Genomic DNA, 15,948 nt, shown 5'->3' on the forward strand with positions numbered 1-15,948 from the left:
TTAAGGTAAAATGTTAGTCACAAACAAGAGAAACAGTGAAGTATGTACACAACGCTTGAGTGACCTCTGAAGAGTTCTCACTCCTCAGTGAGACATTTGGAAGATAGAATAATAGAGGTGTCTCACTGTGACTGAAACTGAATAATAGATAGTGTTTCATTTTAACGTTTGAAAAGAAATAACAGTCATCAAGCAAAGATAGGAGTGGAGGAGATGCATCACTCTGCGTAATGTGAACGATCGAAACATAGAGGAGAGGAAAGGAGTGTCACTTGGATCATTTCTTGAAGAACTTCTTGTTGAGGAGGAAGATGAGCAGGTTGACATTGACTCGAGCTTTGTCGAACATCTTCATCACAGCCACGCCCTCGTACTGCAGCTGCAGCAGGTCCTACACACACACATGCACACGAGTGAGGAGTCTGTCGGGACGGACCCGGGTCCAGCTGGGGTCCATCGTACCTGATACTTGAGGAGGAACTCCTCCATTTCTACACCGAGGAAGCGAGCTTTGACGTTGAAGGTTCCTTTCTCCGCCGCAGGAACAATGTCAAACACAACGTTTTTAAACCTGGAACAGGAAGACAGCGTTCAATGGCAAGTCCACAAGAAGAAAAGCCCAGAGGTAAAGGTCCTGACTGTGTGGACGGCAGGTCTTGGATCTCCAGCAGAACTCCCTTCTCCTGCAGCCGGGCAGCGCTGTAGCTCAGTGCCGGGAGCTTCTTCTTTCCCTTTGACTCTGGTGCTTTCTTGTTGTTGGATTTACTGAACCGGAACACAAACGTATCTTATCACACCTCCAGGTGAGAAATCACTCTGGCGAGCGCATGAGCCTCACGTCACCTGTCGGTCAGGTTCTCCAAACAGGAAGTGATGTAGTGACGGTAGTAGTCCACCTGCTCGCTGTGGAAGTCACTCTTCAGCTGCAGGCGCCTGAGAGTCTGTCGGAGCTTCACGAGCTCCGCCCCTCGCCGCTGCCGTCGGAGGCGTTGCTGCCGGATGTCCTACAGAGGGCAGCGCAACACGTCAGCACGGAGCCACACACACAGTAGCGTGGAGGCAGTTACCTTGACGACCATCTGCAGTATCTGAGTGTGAGAGTGAGGAGCCTGCAGCACGCCGAGAGCCTCCAGGCGACGAAGACTTCTTATGATCTTCCTCTTCTTCTCCTCCAGACTCAGGTTGCCGTCGGCCACCAGTGACTGGTTCCTCTTCAGCTTGTCGGGCGTGCGAGCGTCCTGCTTCGCTCGCCGCTGCATCATCCAGTCATGTCGTGCTTCCTGTTGGAGGAGGACACATGGCGGTCTGTTGGGGAATCACCGTGACACCAGCAGCAAACCATTGCAAACCTGGTCATGTGACGAGGAGGCTCGGAGCACGTCGCTCAGCGAGTCACCCGGCTGCGTTCTGACCACGTCGATGATCAGCTGCTTCGTACTGTGACGGGAAAGAAAGGCGGGTGTCAGGGCATCACCTGGACATGAGAGCTAGCCTTGAACATGCTGATGTCAACAGGACCAACCCACCTGAGCAGCAGTCCCCGGGCGTCGGGCTGCTCCTCAGAATAGTTGAAAATATCAAACTTATTGGTCAGCATGAGAGAAACCTCCGTCTTCCCGCTCTGAGACTCCAGTCCTGCTTCACAAGCTGCAAACAAACACCACTTCCGGTTCCATCACGAAGACATGACTGCAGTAACAAATCTCTTGTATGATTGAGAATCCATCCCGTCTCTTGCTCCACGAGGGAAAGTGAAAACAGACCTTCATATAAGCAGAGGATGCTGGGGTGGAGGTGAGTTGTACCTGCGGTGTTGGCTGCAGTGCCGAGGAGATCCTGCAGGGTGGGAACGGAGCCCACATCCCTCAGAAGAAGACGCAGAGGGTCAGACGGCTCCGGACTTAGAACATCCTGATGCTCCAGCAGCAGCTGGGGGCAAGAGCAATGATGTCATGACCGTGGCGAGCGACAACATCGCGGGTGGCTCGCTCACCTTGTGCGTGTTGAGCAGCTCGCTGACGGAGATGTAGATGACGGGCTTGTTCACGATGAGCAGCTCAGAGAACTCGTCCACGCTGAAGCGCTCCTCGGGTTCAGGAACGTCGCACACGCTCAGCAGGAATTTCCTGTGGTACAGACGCCGTCAGCGGAAGCGCGGCTGGACTCGTGTGTCCGCCCTGAGCTGGGACTGACCGGAACTTGCCGTGCGTGTGGCTGATGAACTGGTTGAGGGCAGCAATGTGAGCTCCATCTCCATGGAAGTGTTTGTTTGCAGCAGCCTGTTGCAACGTGCGAGCGATGGAGCCCAGGAGGTGGCGCTGCTCCGGCTGCAGACCTGAACCTGCAGAACGCTCCACCACGTCGAAACCGTCCGGCGCCACCACGGCCGGGTTCATGTAGCGGTAGTAGACCAGGTTCCCCACAATCTGAGGAGGCCGGGAGCTGGTCAGGGCTCGGATGACGCTGCAGTCCGACTATGGTCTGACAACTCACCTTGTAGATCTCATGCTCACTGGCTTTTGGGAACTTTGTCCTCAGTGTGTCCCGGAGAACCTTCGCTGTGTAGCGGAACCCGTATCTGCAGAGCAGAGAGAAGAGTGAGACCAGGAACAATGGAAAGGACAGAGGTGCAGCAAGACTGACGGCAGCTTGTGGAGGTTGGACGTGATGGCTTTGAAGACTCGCTCCGTCAGGTTCTTCAGGGTGACGATGGCAATGTCAATGCGACGCTGGACTTCAGGGTGAGACAGCGCCTGCTCAGCAGACACCTCGTAGGGCAGGGAGCTGCAATGGACCCGGGGTGGTGAGACAACTGGGAATAAGAACATCTGAACATGGTCATCATGTGGAGCCTGACCTCTTGTGTCCGGTCTGGCTCTCGGTTTGGTTAATCCAGGTCTTGTAGACCTCCACCGGGTCAGTCCTGATGCTCAGAGTCCGGTCCTGAAGGACATCCAACAGAGCTGGACCCAAAGTCTCCTTCAAGATGTGCTGACCATGAGCATGGCGGTAGAAGTTGACCAGCATCTTGATGACTGTGGGGTTTCCAGTGACCACATCCTGTGGCTGGTCGACCTTCAACCTGAGTGGAGGACCAAATCAGATCCAGATCCTTCAGTTGAGCCGGAAGTACCCACCTGATCTCATGCTGCAGAGCCTGGGTGAAGAGCTGCAGCAGCAGGAAGGCCTCACGGTGGCCTGCACCATAGTTAAAGAGGCTGAAGACCAACATCTCCATAAAGGCAGTGGAGCGACTCTGAGGCATCAGGAAGATCAGCCGGGCCAGGTAGGAGGGCTGCGTCTAAAACACAGACTTATTACAGCTGAGTCCACCTCCAGCAGGTCCTAGGTGGTCTCACCTGCAGCAGGTAGAAGAGGTGCTGATACGCCTCCAGCCTTTCCCTCCGCTCTCGGCTCAGAGCCTTCAGACCTTTGCTCTTCTCCACGTCCATCATACCTGACAGCTGCTCCTTGTTCTTCTTGGTCAGCTTCTTGCAGTGAGACACCACTTCCTGTCAGGCGACCCAGATCAGACAAATCAAACATTTGACCTCCTTCACATGGGCAACTGGTCCAGGTTCTGACCTGGAGCGTGGCCTTGTTCCGGACCAGCAGCCCGATCTTCAGGTCCATCAGATCCAGGTCGGCCTCCAGCTGTCGGTTGAAGCGAATACTGCGGGCGACTTCCTCTCTCAGTCGCAGAAGCTCTGCCTCCCCTCTGATGTCACCATCGCCGAGTTCCAGCAGGTGAAGGAACTTCCGGACCACAGAGAGTGGGGGTCTGTCCGAGTGCACTGGACCAGAGAGAGGAGTTCAGTATTGGCACACGGTGTGGACACCATCAGGCTGACTCACCGAGGGTCCGGTACTCCTCTCTGGCCTTATTGGCTCGGAAGAAAGCTTGGATCTTGACCACAGCGCCCACCTGTGTGGAGAGAGAGGTACTGACGCATGACAGCAACAAACGCACGCAGGACATCAGCGACGCAACACTCACGTGGCGTCTAAAGAAGCTCAGACGGGCCTGGTACTTCCTCCGGGCCAACCACATCCTCACCACTGACTGGATCTGAGGATGACCCAGAAGGTCATCAGGAATGATAGTAGTTGTTGTTTGTTTGCTTGTTGTTTTGCTACCTTCACTGCCGCTCGCCAGTTGCCGTAGAGGAACTGCAGCCGCCTCCTGTATGCCCTCTGCTGGACAAACCTCCGCCACTGCGACTGAGACAAAAAAAAAAACAGGAGTTGAGTCAAAACAAAATAAATACAGTCAATGTGTGAACTGGAGCAGTGACCAGAACCTGAGTCACATCGTGTTTGTTACAAAGGTTTACATAAATAGTGATATCAGTGTCCAATAGAGGGCTCCCTGCTGCAGAGAAAAACCCTGAGCCACTCATCAAGTTAGGCTGATTAGTTTGCTAGCTTGTGGTCATAATTTTATTTCAGCGCCTTCATCAGACCAAGTTGGTCCTATGACTGTGGGAGTCAGCTCAGACCTGGATGACTACAACGGCGTCTGTGTGGCTGCGCAGGTATCGGCGGCGAGCCTCCAGCTTCTGTCTGACCAGGCAGCCGCGACACAGTGCCTGCAGACGAGTGATGAGGGCTTCACTGCCCTTCCATAAGACACTGCGACTGTACGACGATGAGATGTTGCTGATGACTTCCTGTGGAGCAACAGGAGACAAGGGTCAGCTTGGAAGGTGGACCCCTAGTTACCCATGTGACGTTCATGCAGAAAGCGGACTTGGATCTGCTGCCGGTCCAGGAACAGGCTGTTGTGGATGAAGTCGGCAGGTGTGTCCCAGACGCCCTCCAGCCGGTTCAGGTGGAAGAAGTAGAAGGAGCCGTCCTCCAGCGGGAGCCGCACCCACGGACTCTTGTTGTCCCCTGGAACAGGACACGGTCATGTGGGTCTGGTGGGTGTCGGGCCTCTCGCGGCTCCTCACCTCTCTGGGCCTTGAGTTGGACCAGGACGCTGAGCTCCTGCTGGTACAGGGCAGCACATTGTGGGATGACTCCCTGCAGCGCCACCTCAGGCAGAGACAAAACTCGAAGAGTCTGCTTCACCCGGTTCTCCTTCACCGCTTGGTTCACTGCTGCCACCGCCAGGCACACTGAGGAAGTACAACAACACATGAAGCCCGTGTGTGAGTTAGCGAGTGTGTGTCGGAGGCACCCACTCTTCAGCGCCCTCTGACTCTGTTGATTGGCTTGCTTGACTTCCTGCTGGATGTCAGCCCACCAGAGCTCGGCGCCCGGGTCTCTGGTCAGCTGAGTTGATCGGGTCATGGAAACACAAGACGAAAGATCAAAGCAAGGCACATGACCCAACTGAGTTCTCTTCATGTATCCTACACACACATGCACATGCACGAGGAGTCCGGCTTCATATATGAGCCAATGACGACATTACAAACAGTGACTTTGTCAGGGGTCACATGCCTAGTCCCACATCTTAGCTCACCTGGATTTTCTGCTGCCGAGCCCGGGTCAGCAGACTATGGTACCGGCTGGCGTTGGCGGGTTGCACCTCTTCCAGGCCACTAGAGGGCAGCATCAGTGCAGCCAGCAGCTTGCGAGGGTCTCCTCGGACCAAGACCTCATTGATGCGGCTCACAGCCAGGATCTCTGCAGGTCACAGTACCATGTAAGTCTTGCAGCAGGGGGCGATGTCTGGGCAGCAAGGGGAGCAGCTGTAACGTACGCTGATGTTCGTCCAGTGCTGACAAGTTCACTGAGTTGATCTCTTCCTGTAGCTGGTTCCAGCTCAGAAGATCTGATCCAGACTTCACCTCAGAGAGACGTTCGAAGTACCTGGAGCCAGCAGTGGTCAGTCAGAGTGAGTGTGCGTGTGTGCGTGTGTGTGTGAGGGGCACCTGTCCAGCAGCGACTCGTCCACTTCAGACAGTCCAGCAGCTGGACTGGCCAGCGAGGAGCTGAACTGCTGCAGGTTTCTGGTCTCCACTGCCTGATTGATGAGAGCCACAGCCGACAGCATCTCGACGGCAACAAAGAGCTCCTCCTGCTGCAGCGCCCCCTGCAGGAGAGGACAGTCCATGCGCCTCAGTTCAACCGGGTTCAATGGGCTTGTGACTTACCTGCGGGGTCCGTCTCTGCAGCTGCTGCAGTTCCCTGTGATAAAGCGCCGCAGCAAACGCAAACACCGGCGGCAGCTGGAGGTCAGAGGTCATCAGGCAGCTGAGAGTTTGTCTGGCATCGGTGCCATGCAGAGAGGCATTCACACGCTCGAGGGCTGCTACCACTGGAACACAAACAAACACTTCATCGTGTGAACATATGAGAAAGCATGCTCAGGGTCAAAGGACTCACTGCTACGGGCACTCTGGGCCTCCTGGTTGGCTGCCTTCACAGACTGCTGCAGCTCATCCGGCTCCAGAGGATCCACAGAACCATGTTCCTGAGGTCAGAGGTCAGAGGTGTGATTAGGGGAGGAGGATGGGGAAAGCTTTATGTCAATGAGAAACCTCACAATGTCCCCACAGGGATAGCGATAAAACGTGTGTGTGTGTGTGCGAGCATGCGTGTCTACCAGAGCCTTCAGCTGCCGGTCCGTTGACAGCTGCTCCAGGTACCAGGGGCCATGGTCGGTCTGGAGGCCTCTGATCTTCAGACAAGGCAGTTGCAGCGCAGCAAGCAGTGAGATTTCATCTGCAGAGTCCAGGGCTTCATCCACCTGCTCCACTGCTGACCTCACTGGACACATGACATGGACATCACCATCACTGCCACTGATGCAGCTGGGCTGACGACTCACCGTTGACCAGGTGGATGTTGCTCTGGATCTCTTTCTGAGTCAGATACTCCTCATAGATGTCCTTCTCCTCTGAGACGCCGCCCTAACAGAAACCGAAAACTGTCAGTCCAGTGGGCCTCCACGTGAGCAGCGTAAGACCCAGGAGTCAGACTCACTCGTCCAGCGGACACCACCAGCTTCCTCCTCTTCGCCTGAAGCAGCATCTCCTGGTAGATGCTCATCAGCGCCTCCTGCAGGTCACTCAGCAGAGCATTGGGGTTCCTCAGAGCCTTGGCGGTGACCGAGATCTGACCTCGATCCAGCGCCTCGTTGATGGCAATGACAGCTGCGTGGACTGCAGACAGAGAGAGACATTGAATGGTGAAATGGCCAGCTTGGGGCAGCCGCCGCCTTGACTTCTCCACGTACCCGCTGCCTCGTCCACTGACAGCTCATTGGCCAGAATCCCTCCAATCTTATTGAATGCTGGAAGCTGGATTCCGTATTTATCCAACTCCAGCTTCATGTTGTTGATCTCCTCCTCTGCATGCAGAATCAGAGGAGAGCGGTCAGAGAAGGTCTTCTCCATCCATTCAACCATCAACACCTCACCTGTGAACTTGACCTTTCCACACAGGTCATCGATCTGAGGAGCCAGACCCAGGCGGTACAGGTACAAGCTGAGCACACAGACACACGTGAGCAGGAGACAGGTCCAGTAGAAGCTGCGACAGTAATAAAGCATATGATGTTCACCTGAGCGCATGGATGCAGTATACAGCTCTCGGCATGTTCTTCTTGTCGTACACGTCTGTAGTTTCCGGTTGAAAAATCTGAGGGCAACATGCCACATTGGTCATCATGTCTCGATCAGCCTTCATCGAGCAGCGATGAACAGACCGTGGGCAGCCCCAGCGACGTCATGGCTTCTCTCCAGTGGTTGATGTTGTCAGTGTGGCGGAACTGAAGACCTGCGGCCTGATGGAGGCGACACAGTCAGTTGCCCAGCTGTCAATAGATCATCATTGTTGACGGATCAAGGGACACACCTGGTAGCGCTGCTGGTCCAGGTCGTAAATCTTCTTGAGAGGGACTACCTGTGGGGCGAAGCGGTGGCCCAGTTTGGCGAGCAACACTCCGTTTCTGAGGGCCTCCTCCAGCTCTGTGGGGGCAGGAAGCTCCTCCCCTAGACAAGCCTCCATCCACCTGCCGGTGGAAGAAGACGGTTCAGAAGGAGACAGGAGGAAGGTCCAGGACCAACCACACGAGACTGCACCACGCACCTCTTGGCCTCCTCCAACCTGCAGAGATACTGGTACACTATGTTCTGGACTCTCTGCTCATCCATCTGCTCTGCCGTCAGCCGCTCATCTGAACACAAGACCTTTCACCTGAGACATGGCACATGACTTCTCCATCATTCTCCTGTCTTCCAGAGACCGAACAGCTGATATACTCATTTCTGATCTGTGAATCATACATCATGTGACCACCCACCACCTCTCACCATCACTCCGGATGATTTACCACAAATATGGGTGTGGACGTGTTGGACCGTTGACCCACAGTTCACACCCAAGTTCCTCAAATATGTTACTGCTGAAAAGTGACGTCACGCCACCGTGAGCGGTCATTGAACGTTTGGTTTGTGGCACGAAAAGAATGTCGCGGGTCTGTTTCCTTCACGCGCCCCCACTGCTGTGCAACGCAGATTTCAACGACACATGCACTCGATGCTCATCTCGACTCACAGCGACTCAGAGCGGCGGGCTCCGACATCCTCGTCCCGTTTCGCTTCACCCTCCTCGGTAATACAGATGTAAGTCCAGATGTCGCTCCTCTGAAGCGGACCTCACTTCGGCTTGTCGTTCGGCTCGAACACTGTTTTCCTGTCTGAAGTTTGAAAGGTGCTCCCGCGCTCTGATTGGTGGACGGAGCAGCTACTCTATTGGAGGACGCCAGCCGCGGTGCATTCTGGGTATAATAGTTCGTCGCGGAAGAGGTTAAATAAACGTATTAACTTAACTTAACGTCCACTGATACAATTACAACTGATTTGGGAATTAGATTTTTTCATCTTGTTCGTATTTTATTTTCCATTTTTCAATTGACAAACCGAGGAACCTGCCTCACCATGGCAACGACAACACGCGCGTCAGTGTTTTCAAGAGTGGGTCAGCAAAAAAAAACAACACCGTGAAACCGTGATAACTGTTTTGGGCTCCGGCTGGTGTGCGAAACGTTCAGGTGAGTAATGTGTCGTCACTGTTCAGACACACTGCTAAGCGATATTCCACCGAGCAAACGCGACTTCGACTTGGATGTTCTCGCGTGCGAATGTAACGAGTCTGAGACCGACAATCGGCTCACAACCCGTGCTACAGCTAAAAGTCCGTTTGCCGAAATCCTTTGAATGTTTGAGAATTGCAGTTGGATTTGGGTCCAGGAGGGGGCAGTGCAGCACGACTTCGAGTCCCCTCGTCAGCTGGACGTTGGAGAGTGTGTACACGTGTGTCCTAGTGTACACGTCTTCACACTGTCCTTCGTCTCAATCGATGTATCACTCCTTCTGTCTCTAGTCCACCATGGCCTCCGACTCTGCTCCCGAGAATGAAGAGATAAAGAGGAGGAGGAATAGGAGGGAGAAGAAGAAGAAGAAGGAGGTGAGTGAGGATGAGTCACTGGAGATCCAGATCCTGACAGGTCAGGGTCACCAGGCGCTCCAGGAAGGTCGGCCCGAAGATGCCCTGCGCTGTTTCAAAGGAGCCTTACAGGCTGCGGGGCAGGTGAGGGGTCAAATGTCAAAGCTGTGGTCCCAGCCGAGCAGACGGCCCAGCATGCTTTGCTCCCAGCTGCAGGACTCTCGGCTGCTGCGTGTCTGCTCCTTCAATCTCGGTGCTGCCTACGTGGAAGCCGACGAACCACAGACTGGTCTGGACCTCCTGAGACGTGCTCAGCCTGGACCCAAAGCTCAGCGCCTACCAGACCTCCAGTTCAACCTGGCCGTGGCCCACAATGCACTGGGGCACCACCTGGAGGCAGCGGGCCACTTCCTGCATGCGGCACAGCTGTACAGCTCTCAGGGAGACGCTCTGAGCGAAGCAGAGGCCTGTATGCAGATGAGCCAGTGCTACAGCAAGGAGCGGGTCAGAAGCGCACAAGGTTGGACCTCAGAACTTCAGTGACTTCAGCTGACGTGTGTGTGTGTCTCTGCAGATGTGGTCTCCAGCAGCGTCTGGATTCCTTCGAGCAGCACAGAGCTATAACGTGGCCTTGAACCATGGGTCAGCAGCCGACGCCTTGAAGGAGGCTTCGGGTCACATGATCCACTCGGAGCAGTTCAGCCGTGATGACATCATCAGCACCCTGGAGGAGTGTCAGAGTCTGTCAGAAAAGATCAGCGACTCAGAGGCTCTGGGTAACAAAGGCTTTACGGGCGGGTCGGCGGCAGCTGGCTGACGTGGCTCTGTGATTGGTCCAGGAGAGATTCTGCTGGCGGTGGGCGGCTCTTTCTGTCAGCTCCGGTGTTTCCAGGAGGCGGCCCAGTGCTTCCTGCAGGCGCTGGACTCCACCCCTCAACAGTCCCTCCTGCGAGCCAAGGCCCTGCACAACCTGGGCGCCAGTCTCAATGCGCTGGGCGACTTCACGGCAGCAGTCCAGTATCACCGCCTGGCGACCGGACTCTACGGTGAGGTCACGACCTCCCTCGCACACTATAATCCCATGACTGATGGATTTATGTCCAGGCTGGCTCGGCCTCCGTGGTGACCAGGCACGCTGCTTCAGTAACCTGGCGGTCGCCTGCAGTAGCCTCCACCAGCACGAGGGGGCAGCAGAGAGCTGGACCCACGCGCTGCAGGGCTTCAGGGATACTGGTGATTGGTCCTGATTCAGCTGATGGAGCTTGCTTGAAGAAGCCTGACCTGTAGTGACGTGTCTTCAGGTGACCCCTGGGCTCAGGTGCAGGTGTGCGAGTCATTGGCCGAGTGTTACCTCAGGCAGCAGAAGCCAGTCAAAGCTGTCCACTTCTACAAACAAGCTCTGGCCGCTCTGACCTGCTGCCAGGTGACCGGAACCGGTTCTGACCGGGTCCAGACTGGAGGCTGATATTCCATTCTGTCTGCAGGAGAGTTCTGGTTCTGCTCAGGATCGTCTCGTGGACCGCCTGTCTGCTGCACTTCAGCGAAGTCTGACAGTCCGCCAGAAGGTCACACAGTCACATGACTCACTTGGTCACTGGCTAAGCACTGAAGCTTCCTGATCCAGAGTGTCTCTCAGACTTGTCCTCTCACTCTCAAACAAGACCCTCTGCTGACGTCAGTCTTTCTCTCTGTTACATCACAGCGTTCCACCAGACCCGGCAGGCCCCCTGGTGGACACACTCGGTATCACACCCCTGCAGAATGCTGACTGTGGATTGAAAGATTTTGGTCTTATGTTGTGCTTTCTCTCCTGCAGAATGTGTGACTCTTCAGTACGTTCTCCCAGAGCCACATGTGAGCACAGCACGTCTGACAGTCAAGGTGAGACCCACATGTGCCATGACGTGATAATGTCAGCAGAGCGAGGGAGGAGCCCTGGACAGGAGGCAACCACGCCTGGACCCCCCAGGTGAGATCCTCCCACTGAGCTAGGATGTGTCAGAGTTCACACTCTCACTCACCTGTTTGTGTCAGTTTGGGCAGGTCGGACCACCACCAGCTGGGTGAGTATCTGGACCTGAACCTGGTTTTGACTCCACATAAGGCCAGGATTTAATTTCATCTGTGTTTCCAGGTGAGTCGTGGTCCGAGGGAGAGAACCTCCCAACAGACAGGTGAGTTTTGCCTATGAGGAAATGACACTCCAGCTGCTGACTGAGGGTGAGAGTTGACCTGCTGACATCCGTCCCTCAGTGCAGCCTCCTTCATCCAGGAGGTCCCGGCCGCCAGCCTGAGTGACATCCCTCAGACAGTGCCCCCTCTGGCCAGGTGGAGATCGCGCTTCTGCTCAGTCATGTAGCACTTTTCACCCCTTGTGGGTGGAGCCTAAGTTGCTGCCATGTCATCACTGACCGAGGACACAAGTCTAGTTCTGAGTCTGGCTACACCAGTCACCGTCCTCACCTTCACTCCATGCGTCATCTTCATCCTCATCAGTGTGGTCATCCACTCCAGTTTCCGCGGAAACAGCGGGCACAGGAAGAAAAGTGCAGCTTCTCTCACAAAGGTCAGACAAGCTACTTGCTAACTAGGCGGAGGTGATGGACCCTCATTAATGTCCCTTAATGAGAAGACACGGGACTGACTGCCAGCTCTGCTGCCCACTGAGCAAAGTGTGGACGATTCATTCCCTGAGATCATCATCACTTCCTGGTCCTGTGCTCAGAATAGCAGCGTGGATGGTATGTATAGTCTTTCAAGGGTCGGAGAGCCACCAGTGCTGCTGTGTGTGGAGTTGAACCAGGAGTTTCAGGGACTCACCTGGGTGACTGACAGTCCCTTGAGTCATGAAGGTCCTCTGACTCAGGAGAAGATTACTCCTGCAGGACCACTGATCGCCGGATAATGAGCTGTCATGTTTGCGGGCTGTGGTCTCCGTGGTAACAATCGTGTCTGGTCAGAGAGGCGGTTGCTCCTGTGGACATCACTCTGGGATCATTCAGCCGCTAACTTCAAGAACGATGTCGCCCAGGCTGCAGATGTGATTTGGAGCTATAAATAAAATCAGAGTGATGGGGTGTCGTGTCAGATGGTGGTGTTAAGGCGCGAGTGCACACGCCTGCTGGTGACGTCATCAACATGGCAGTGCATCATGCACTTGGACTCCGACCTCCTCCACGTTCACCTGCTGCTAAATATTCATCAGCTCAGACTCCTGCAGCAGCCCACGTCTCTGAAGCAGCTGAGGAAGCAGAACCTGAACACACACACACTCACAGGTCTGAAGCTCCGCCTCTGCAGTGAGTGAGTCTCAGTGTTCCAGCTTCGCACGAGCTGTGGCTGCTCAGAAGAATCCACCTCAGCAGGAGTATGGTCCTGGTTCTGCTGAGGAGTAGAACATGAGGAGAAGAGCAGCACACAGGAGTCGAACCTGAGCCAGAGAGAAGCAGCTGCTGTTCAGGTAAGTGCCTCCACTGCTCCCTTCTTTTAGAAGCTTCAGGTCCAGCTTGACTGTTGGAAATATTTTGCCTGAAACTGACGCCGACGTCAGCAGGTTGAAGCCATGGTGCTGTGATGCTGGATCACATGGTTTGAACTCTGGACACTTGTGCCAGCTCACAACGTTCCAACCTGACTGTGAGCTCTGGCTCTGCTCACAACCCACCTCCATCCCAGCAACCAACTTCTGGTTAATAAGAAAATGCGACGATTGACACGGTAACCCATGAGTCACGAGTGAGCTTCGTTACCGACTCACTGACTTGGAGTCTGTCATTGAGCAACACATGAGGTCCGGCCGCTTTCATCCTCACAACGGCAGATATACGAGAAATCACACTGAGATCCGGTTACACACTGGAGCTATTTCAGGCACATGTGCCTGTGTGATTGTGTGTGACGTCGCGGGTCACAGAGGAGTCATCTGCTCAGTCTGTGACCACAGGAGGCTTGTTCCTGCATCAGAACACGATGCTGATCCGCCTCAGAACCCAGTTCTGGATGGAAAAGAGTTGATCCTGCGGCCGAGAGCAGAAACAAGCTTCTCTGGACAGAGCCACTCACAGTTATGTGGCAGTGGTCAGTGTCATAAGCTGCAGTTGAGACAGGGGTGAAGCTGGGGGTTCCACCACTCCTCATCTGTCCCCACATTTCCTAGGCTCGCGCCTTGAGAACCTCTTGGACCTGTGCCATCCACACCCCTCGTCACCTTCAAGATCTGGATCTTGTTAGTCAATCTGTCCGACCTGGATGTCGGCGGCAGATTCCTCATTAGTAACCGTGAATCTGTTGCCACGGCAACGTCACCGCTTCCTTCACAGTCTTTGTGTTGGAAGACATCTTTAATCGAAGCGTCAACAGCTGTGAGAGTCCAAGTCTTCCAGTCTGCTGACAGCTGTCGACCGATAACCTGCCCCTCAGCACCAAGTCTCACAGAAGGCCGGGTCTCCATGTGGACTGAGGTGTTGCCGTGTCACTGGCAGAGCTCTGCACAGAATCTGGACCTTGGTTCTGCTCCAACAAGTGAAAAAGTCTCTTCTCTGTTCAGGATGTCGGGGAACTGGTCCAGTCTCAGGTCCTCCTTGGCAGCTCCTCGCTCCACCACTGTGGCTCCGCCTCCTCACAACTCCTCACATTTCCCACCACTGGACTGGGAAGCTCCCAAGTTCACTCGGGCCGCCCAGTTCCGGGTAGGCGCCACTTCAATCCTCTTCATCTTCGCCGCCTGCAGCAACTTGGCCCTGCTGGCCAGCGTGTGGCGCGGGCGAGGCCAGCGACTGGCATCGCACCTGCGTCCGCTGATCCTGAGTCTAGTGTCGGCCGACCTGATGATGACGTTCGTGGTGATGCCGCTCGACATGGTGTGGAACGTGACGGTGCAGTGGTACGGTGGCGACGTCCTCTGCAAACTTCTCTGCTTCCTGAAGTTGTTCGCCATGCAGGCGTCCACCTTCATCCTGGTGGTCATCAGTCTGGACCGCCAGCACGCCATCCTGCACCCGCTGGACGCCCTGAGTGCCCACCGCCGCAACCGCCGCATGCTACTGTTAGCCTGGTGCCTGAGCCTGCTCTTCGCCTCGCCACAGGTACGCTAAGGTCACGACCTCCCCGTGTGTCAACACGACCCCGCTCATTTTTCATGACACTCCATCATCCACCTCACTGCTGAACACCAATCACGTGATCTGTCACGTGATGGTTGTGGAGGTCCAGATCAGATCAGAGCCAGCAGCGAGTGAGTGCTTGGCAGGTAAATCCAGCAGGAATGTGATTAAGTGCGGCGCCTCCTGCTGTTCGCGGCACAAACATTTCTTTGGAGCAGTGAAGCATGTTGCTCCTGAACTCGTAAACTCTGGACAGTGAGCGAGAGTTGTGGCGTGTGAAGGCGTCACCTGTCTCCTCCCAGGTAGCTGACGCCTGCTCACGTTCATGTCTGTGCAGCTCTTCATCTTCCGAGCGACGCGCGTGGACGGCGTGGACTTCACTCAGTGCGTGACTCACGGCAGCTTCAGCGGCCACTGGCAGGAGACGCTCTACAACATGTTCCACTTCTTCACGCTCTACATCGTCCCCCTGCTGGTCATGAGCTGCTGCTACACCCGCATCCTGCTGCACATCAACCAGCAGCACCGGCGCAACAAAGGTAACACGAGCCCAGGCGAAGCTCACGCGCCTGTAAACATGGGCGGAACCTCATGACATGACCGGCTCGCCCCTCTCAGCAGGTGAGTCATATCTGCGGCGCAGTGGCACCGACATCATCCCCAAGGCACGCATGAAGACGCTGAAGATGACGGTGGTCATCGTCCTGTCCTTCGTCGTCTGCTGGACCCCCTACTACCTGCTGGGCATCTGGTACTGGTTCCAGCCCCAGATGCTGCAGATCACGCCCGAGTACGTGCACCACGCCCTCTTTGTGTTCGGGAACCTGAACACCTGCTGCGACCCGATTATCTACGGCTTCTACACGCCCTCGTTCCGGGCGGACCTCGCCGCCTGCTGCGGCCGCGCCCGGCGCGACACCTCGCCGCGATCTGTGGACCGACTGTCGATGCGGCAGCAGCCGCACAGCGGCGAGAATGAGTCGGACGGCGCCAGTAACAACCCAGAAGCTGCACAGTAGCCTCGGCCAATCAGAGCCTCGGATGTCAATGATGTCATAAATGAATGTAAAACTAACTTCAAACTCAGTGGAGCACGACAGCAGGTGCAGAACTGGTCTCTGGTCCACAGTGGCCGAGACGCGAGAGAGAAGTCCCAATCATGCTGCAGCGCCACCGTCTGGTCAGTCACGTGTAGTTTAAAAGAGTTCCGGGGACTCGCACAAGGCCCATGCCAAGTCTGTGACGGGACCAGTAGTGAGGTCTTAGATGAGACGATGATTCTCCAGGTGAGGTGAACTTTGGATCTTTCTTCCCTGTCTGATGTTTGTATTGAAAATAAAATCAGTTCTAGAAGGTTCTCCAACTGTCCCGCTCACTGTTGCCAGGGAAACTGGACAAGCTGAGGAAGTGACCTTCATCTGGTCCAGATCCTGGTTCACTCACT

At 55.2% G+C, this 15,948-nt stretch overlaps 3 protein-coding genes across 3 annotated transcripts; 2 read left to right on the plus strand and 1 right to left on the minus strand.

Annotated features, from left to right (window-relative positions):
• Window positions 1–5: 5 nt before the first annotated feature.
• Window positions 6–8,749, minus strand: iqgap3 (IQ motif containing GTPase activating protein 3). The gene is made up of 38 exons (XM_053887026.1): window positions 8,512–8,749; window positions 8,044–8,131; window positions 7,810–7,966; window positions 7,661–7,738; window positions 7,517–7,593; window positions 7,373–7,440; window positions 7,190–7,303; window positions 6,937–7,115; window positions 6,782–6,863; window positions 6,557–6,720; window positions 6,337–6,424; window positions 6,105–6,268; window positions 5,883–6,043; window positions 5,711–5,820; window positions 5,471–5,634; window positions 5,187–5,277; window positions 4,953–5,120; window positions 4,751–4,893; window positions 4,500–4,670; window positions 4,138–4,221; window positions 3,998–4,069; window positions 3,856–3,925; window positions 3,586–3,794; window positions 3,360–3,512; window positions 3,138–3,301; window positions 2,858–3,082; window positions 2,644–2,784; window positions 2,494–2,578; window positions 2,194–2,426; window positions 1,994–2,126; window positions 1,806–1,929; window positions 1,527–1,647; window positions 1,350–1,437; window positions 1,068–1,280; window positions 844–1,004; window positions 640–765; window positions 463–571; window positions 6–391 (listed from the first exon to the last, which is right to left on the minus strand). The coding sequence occupies exons 1-38, from the start codon at window positions 8,537–8,539 to the stop codon at window positions 278–280; spliced, it is 4,920 nt and encodes a 1,639-aa protein (XP_053743001.1). The 5' UTR covers window positions 8,540–8,749; the 3' UTR covers window positions 6–277.
• On the plus strand, window positions 8,749–12,447 carry LOC128771587 (tetratricopeptide repeat protein 24). The gene is made up of 13 exons (XM_053887035.1): window positions 8,749–9,007; window positions 9,340–9,546; window positions 9,613–9,906; window positions 9,977–10,178; window positions 10,242–10,448; window positions 10,507–10,635; window positions 10,704–10,825; window positions 10,887–10,967; window positions 11,105–11,145; window positions 11,219–11,371; window positions 11,437–11,465; window positions 11,537–11,576; window positions 11,656–12,447. Exons 2-13 carry the CDS (start codon window positions 9,346–9,348, stop codon window positions 11,759–11,761), a joined length of 1,605 nt encoding a protein of 534 aa, XP_053743010.1. The 5' UTR covers window positions 8,749–9,007; window positions 9,340–9,345; the 3' UTR covers window positions 11,762–12,447.
• A 301-nt stretch (window positions 12,448–12,748) lies between these two features.
• LOC128771584 (gonadotropin-releasing hormone II receptor-like) lies at window positions 12,749–15,861 on the plus strand. Its single transcript, XM_053887031.1, has 4 exons — window positions 12,749–12,862; window positions 13,949–14,486; window positions 14,842–15,043; window positions 15,123–15,861. The coding sequence occupies exons 2-4, from the start codon at window positions 13,950–13,952 to the stop codon at window positions 15,521–15,523; spliced, it is 1,140 nt and encodes a 379-aa protein (XP_053743006.1). The 5' UTR covers window positions 12,749–12,862; window position 13,949; the 3' UTR covers window positions 15,524–15,861.
• Window positions 15,862–15,948: the final 87 nt, after the last annotated feature.

This window comes from Synchiropus splendidus, chromosome 15 (assembly GCF_027744825.2).
Source record: "Synchiropus splendidus isolate RoL2022-P1 chromosome 15, RoL_Sspl_1.0, whole genome shotgun sequence".
In the NCBI taxonomy this organism is placed as follows: Eukaryota; Metazoa; Chordata; class Actinopteri; order Syngnathiformes; family Callionymidae; genus Synchiropus; species Synchiropus splendidus.

Excerpts from the sequence above, each read along its gene's own strand:
- iqgap3 (XM_053887026.1), bottom strand. The coding sequence starts at position 8,539 with ATGTCGGAGCCCGCCGCTCTGAGTCGCT. Across the intron at positions 7,304-7,372 it reads TGGAAAGGTCAAGTTCACAG|AGGAGGAGATCAACAACATG; the intron begins GTGAGGTGTTGA and ends TTCTGCATGCAG. Across the intron at positions 4,070-4,137 it reads ACTGGCGAGCGGCAGTGAAG|ATCCAGTCAGTGGTGAGGAT; the intron begins GTAGCAAAACAA and ends GGTCATCCTCAG.
- LOC128771587 (XM_053887035.1), top strand. The coding sequence starts at position 9,346 with ATGGCCTCCGACTCTGCTCCCGAGAATGAAGAGATAAAGAGGAGGAGG. Across the intron at positions 10,636-10,703 it reads GCAGGGCTTCAGGGATACTG|GTGACCCCTGGGCTCAGGTG; the intron begins GTGATTGGTCCT and ends ACGTGTCTTCAG. Across the intron at positions 11,146-11,218 it reads CCCCCTGGTGGACACACTCG|AATGTGTGACTCTTCAGTAC; the intron begins GTATCACACCCC and ends TCTCTCCTGCAG.
- LOC128771584 (XM_053887031.1), top strand. The coding sequence starts at position 13,950 with ATGTCGGGGAACTGGTCCAGTCTCAGGTCCTCCTTGGCAGCTCCTCGC. Across the intron at positions 14,487-14,841 it reads TGCTCTTCGCCTCGCCACAG|CTCTTCATCTTCCGAGCGAC; the intron begins GTACGCTAAGGT and ends ATGTCTGTGCAG. Across the intron at positions 15,044-15,122 it reads GCAGCACCGGCGCAACAAAG|CAGGTGAGTCATATCTGCGG; the intron begins GTAACACGAGCC and ends CGCCCCTCTCAG.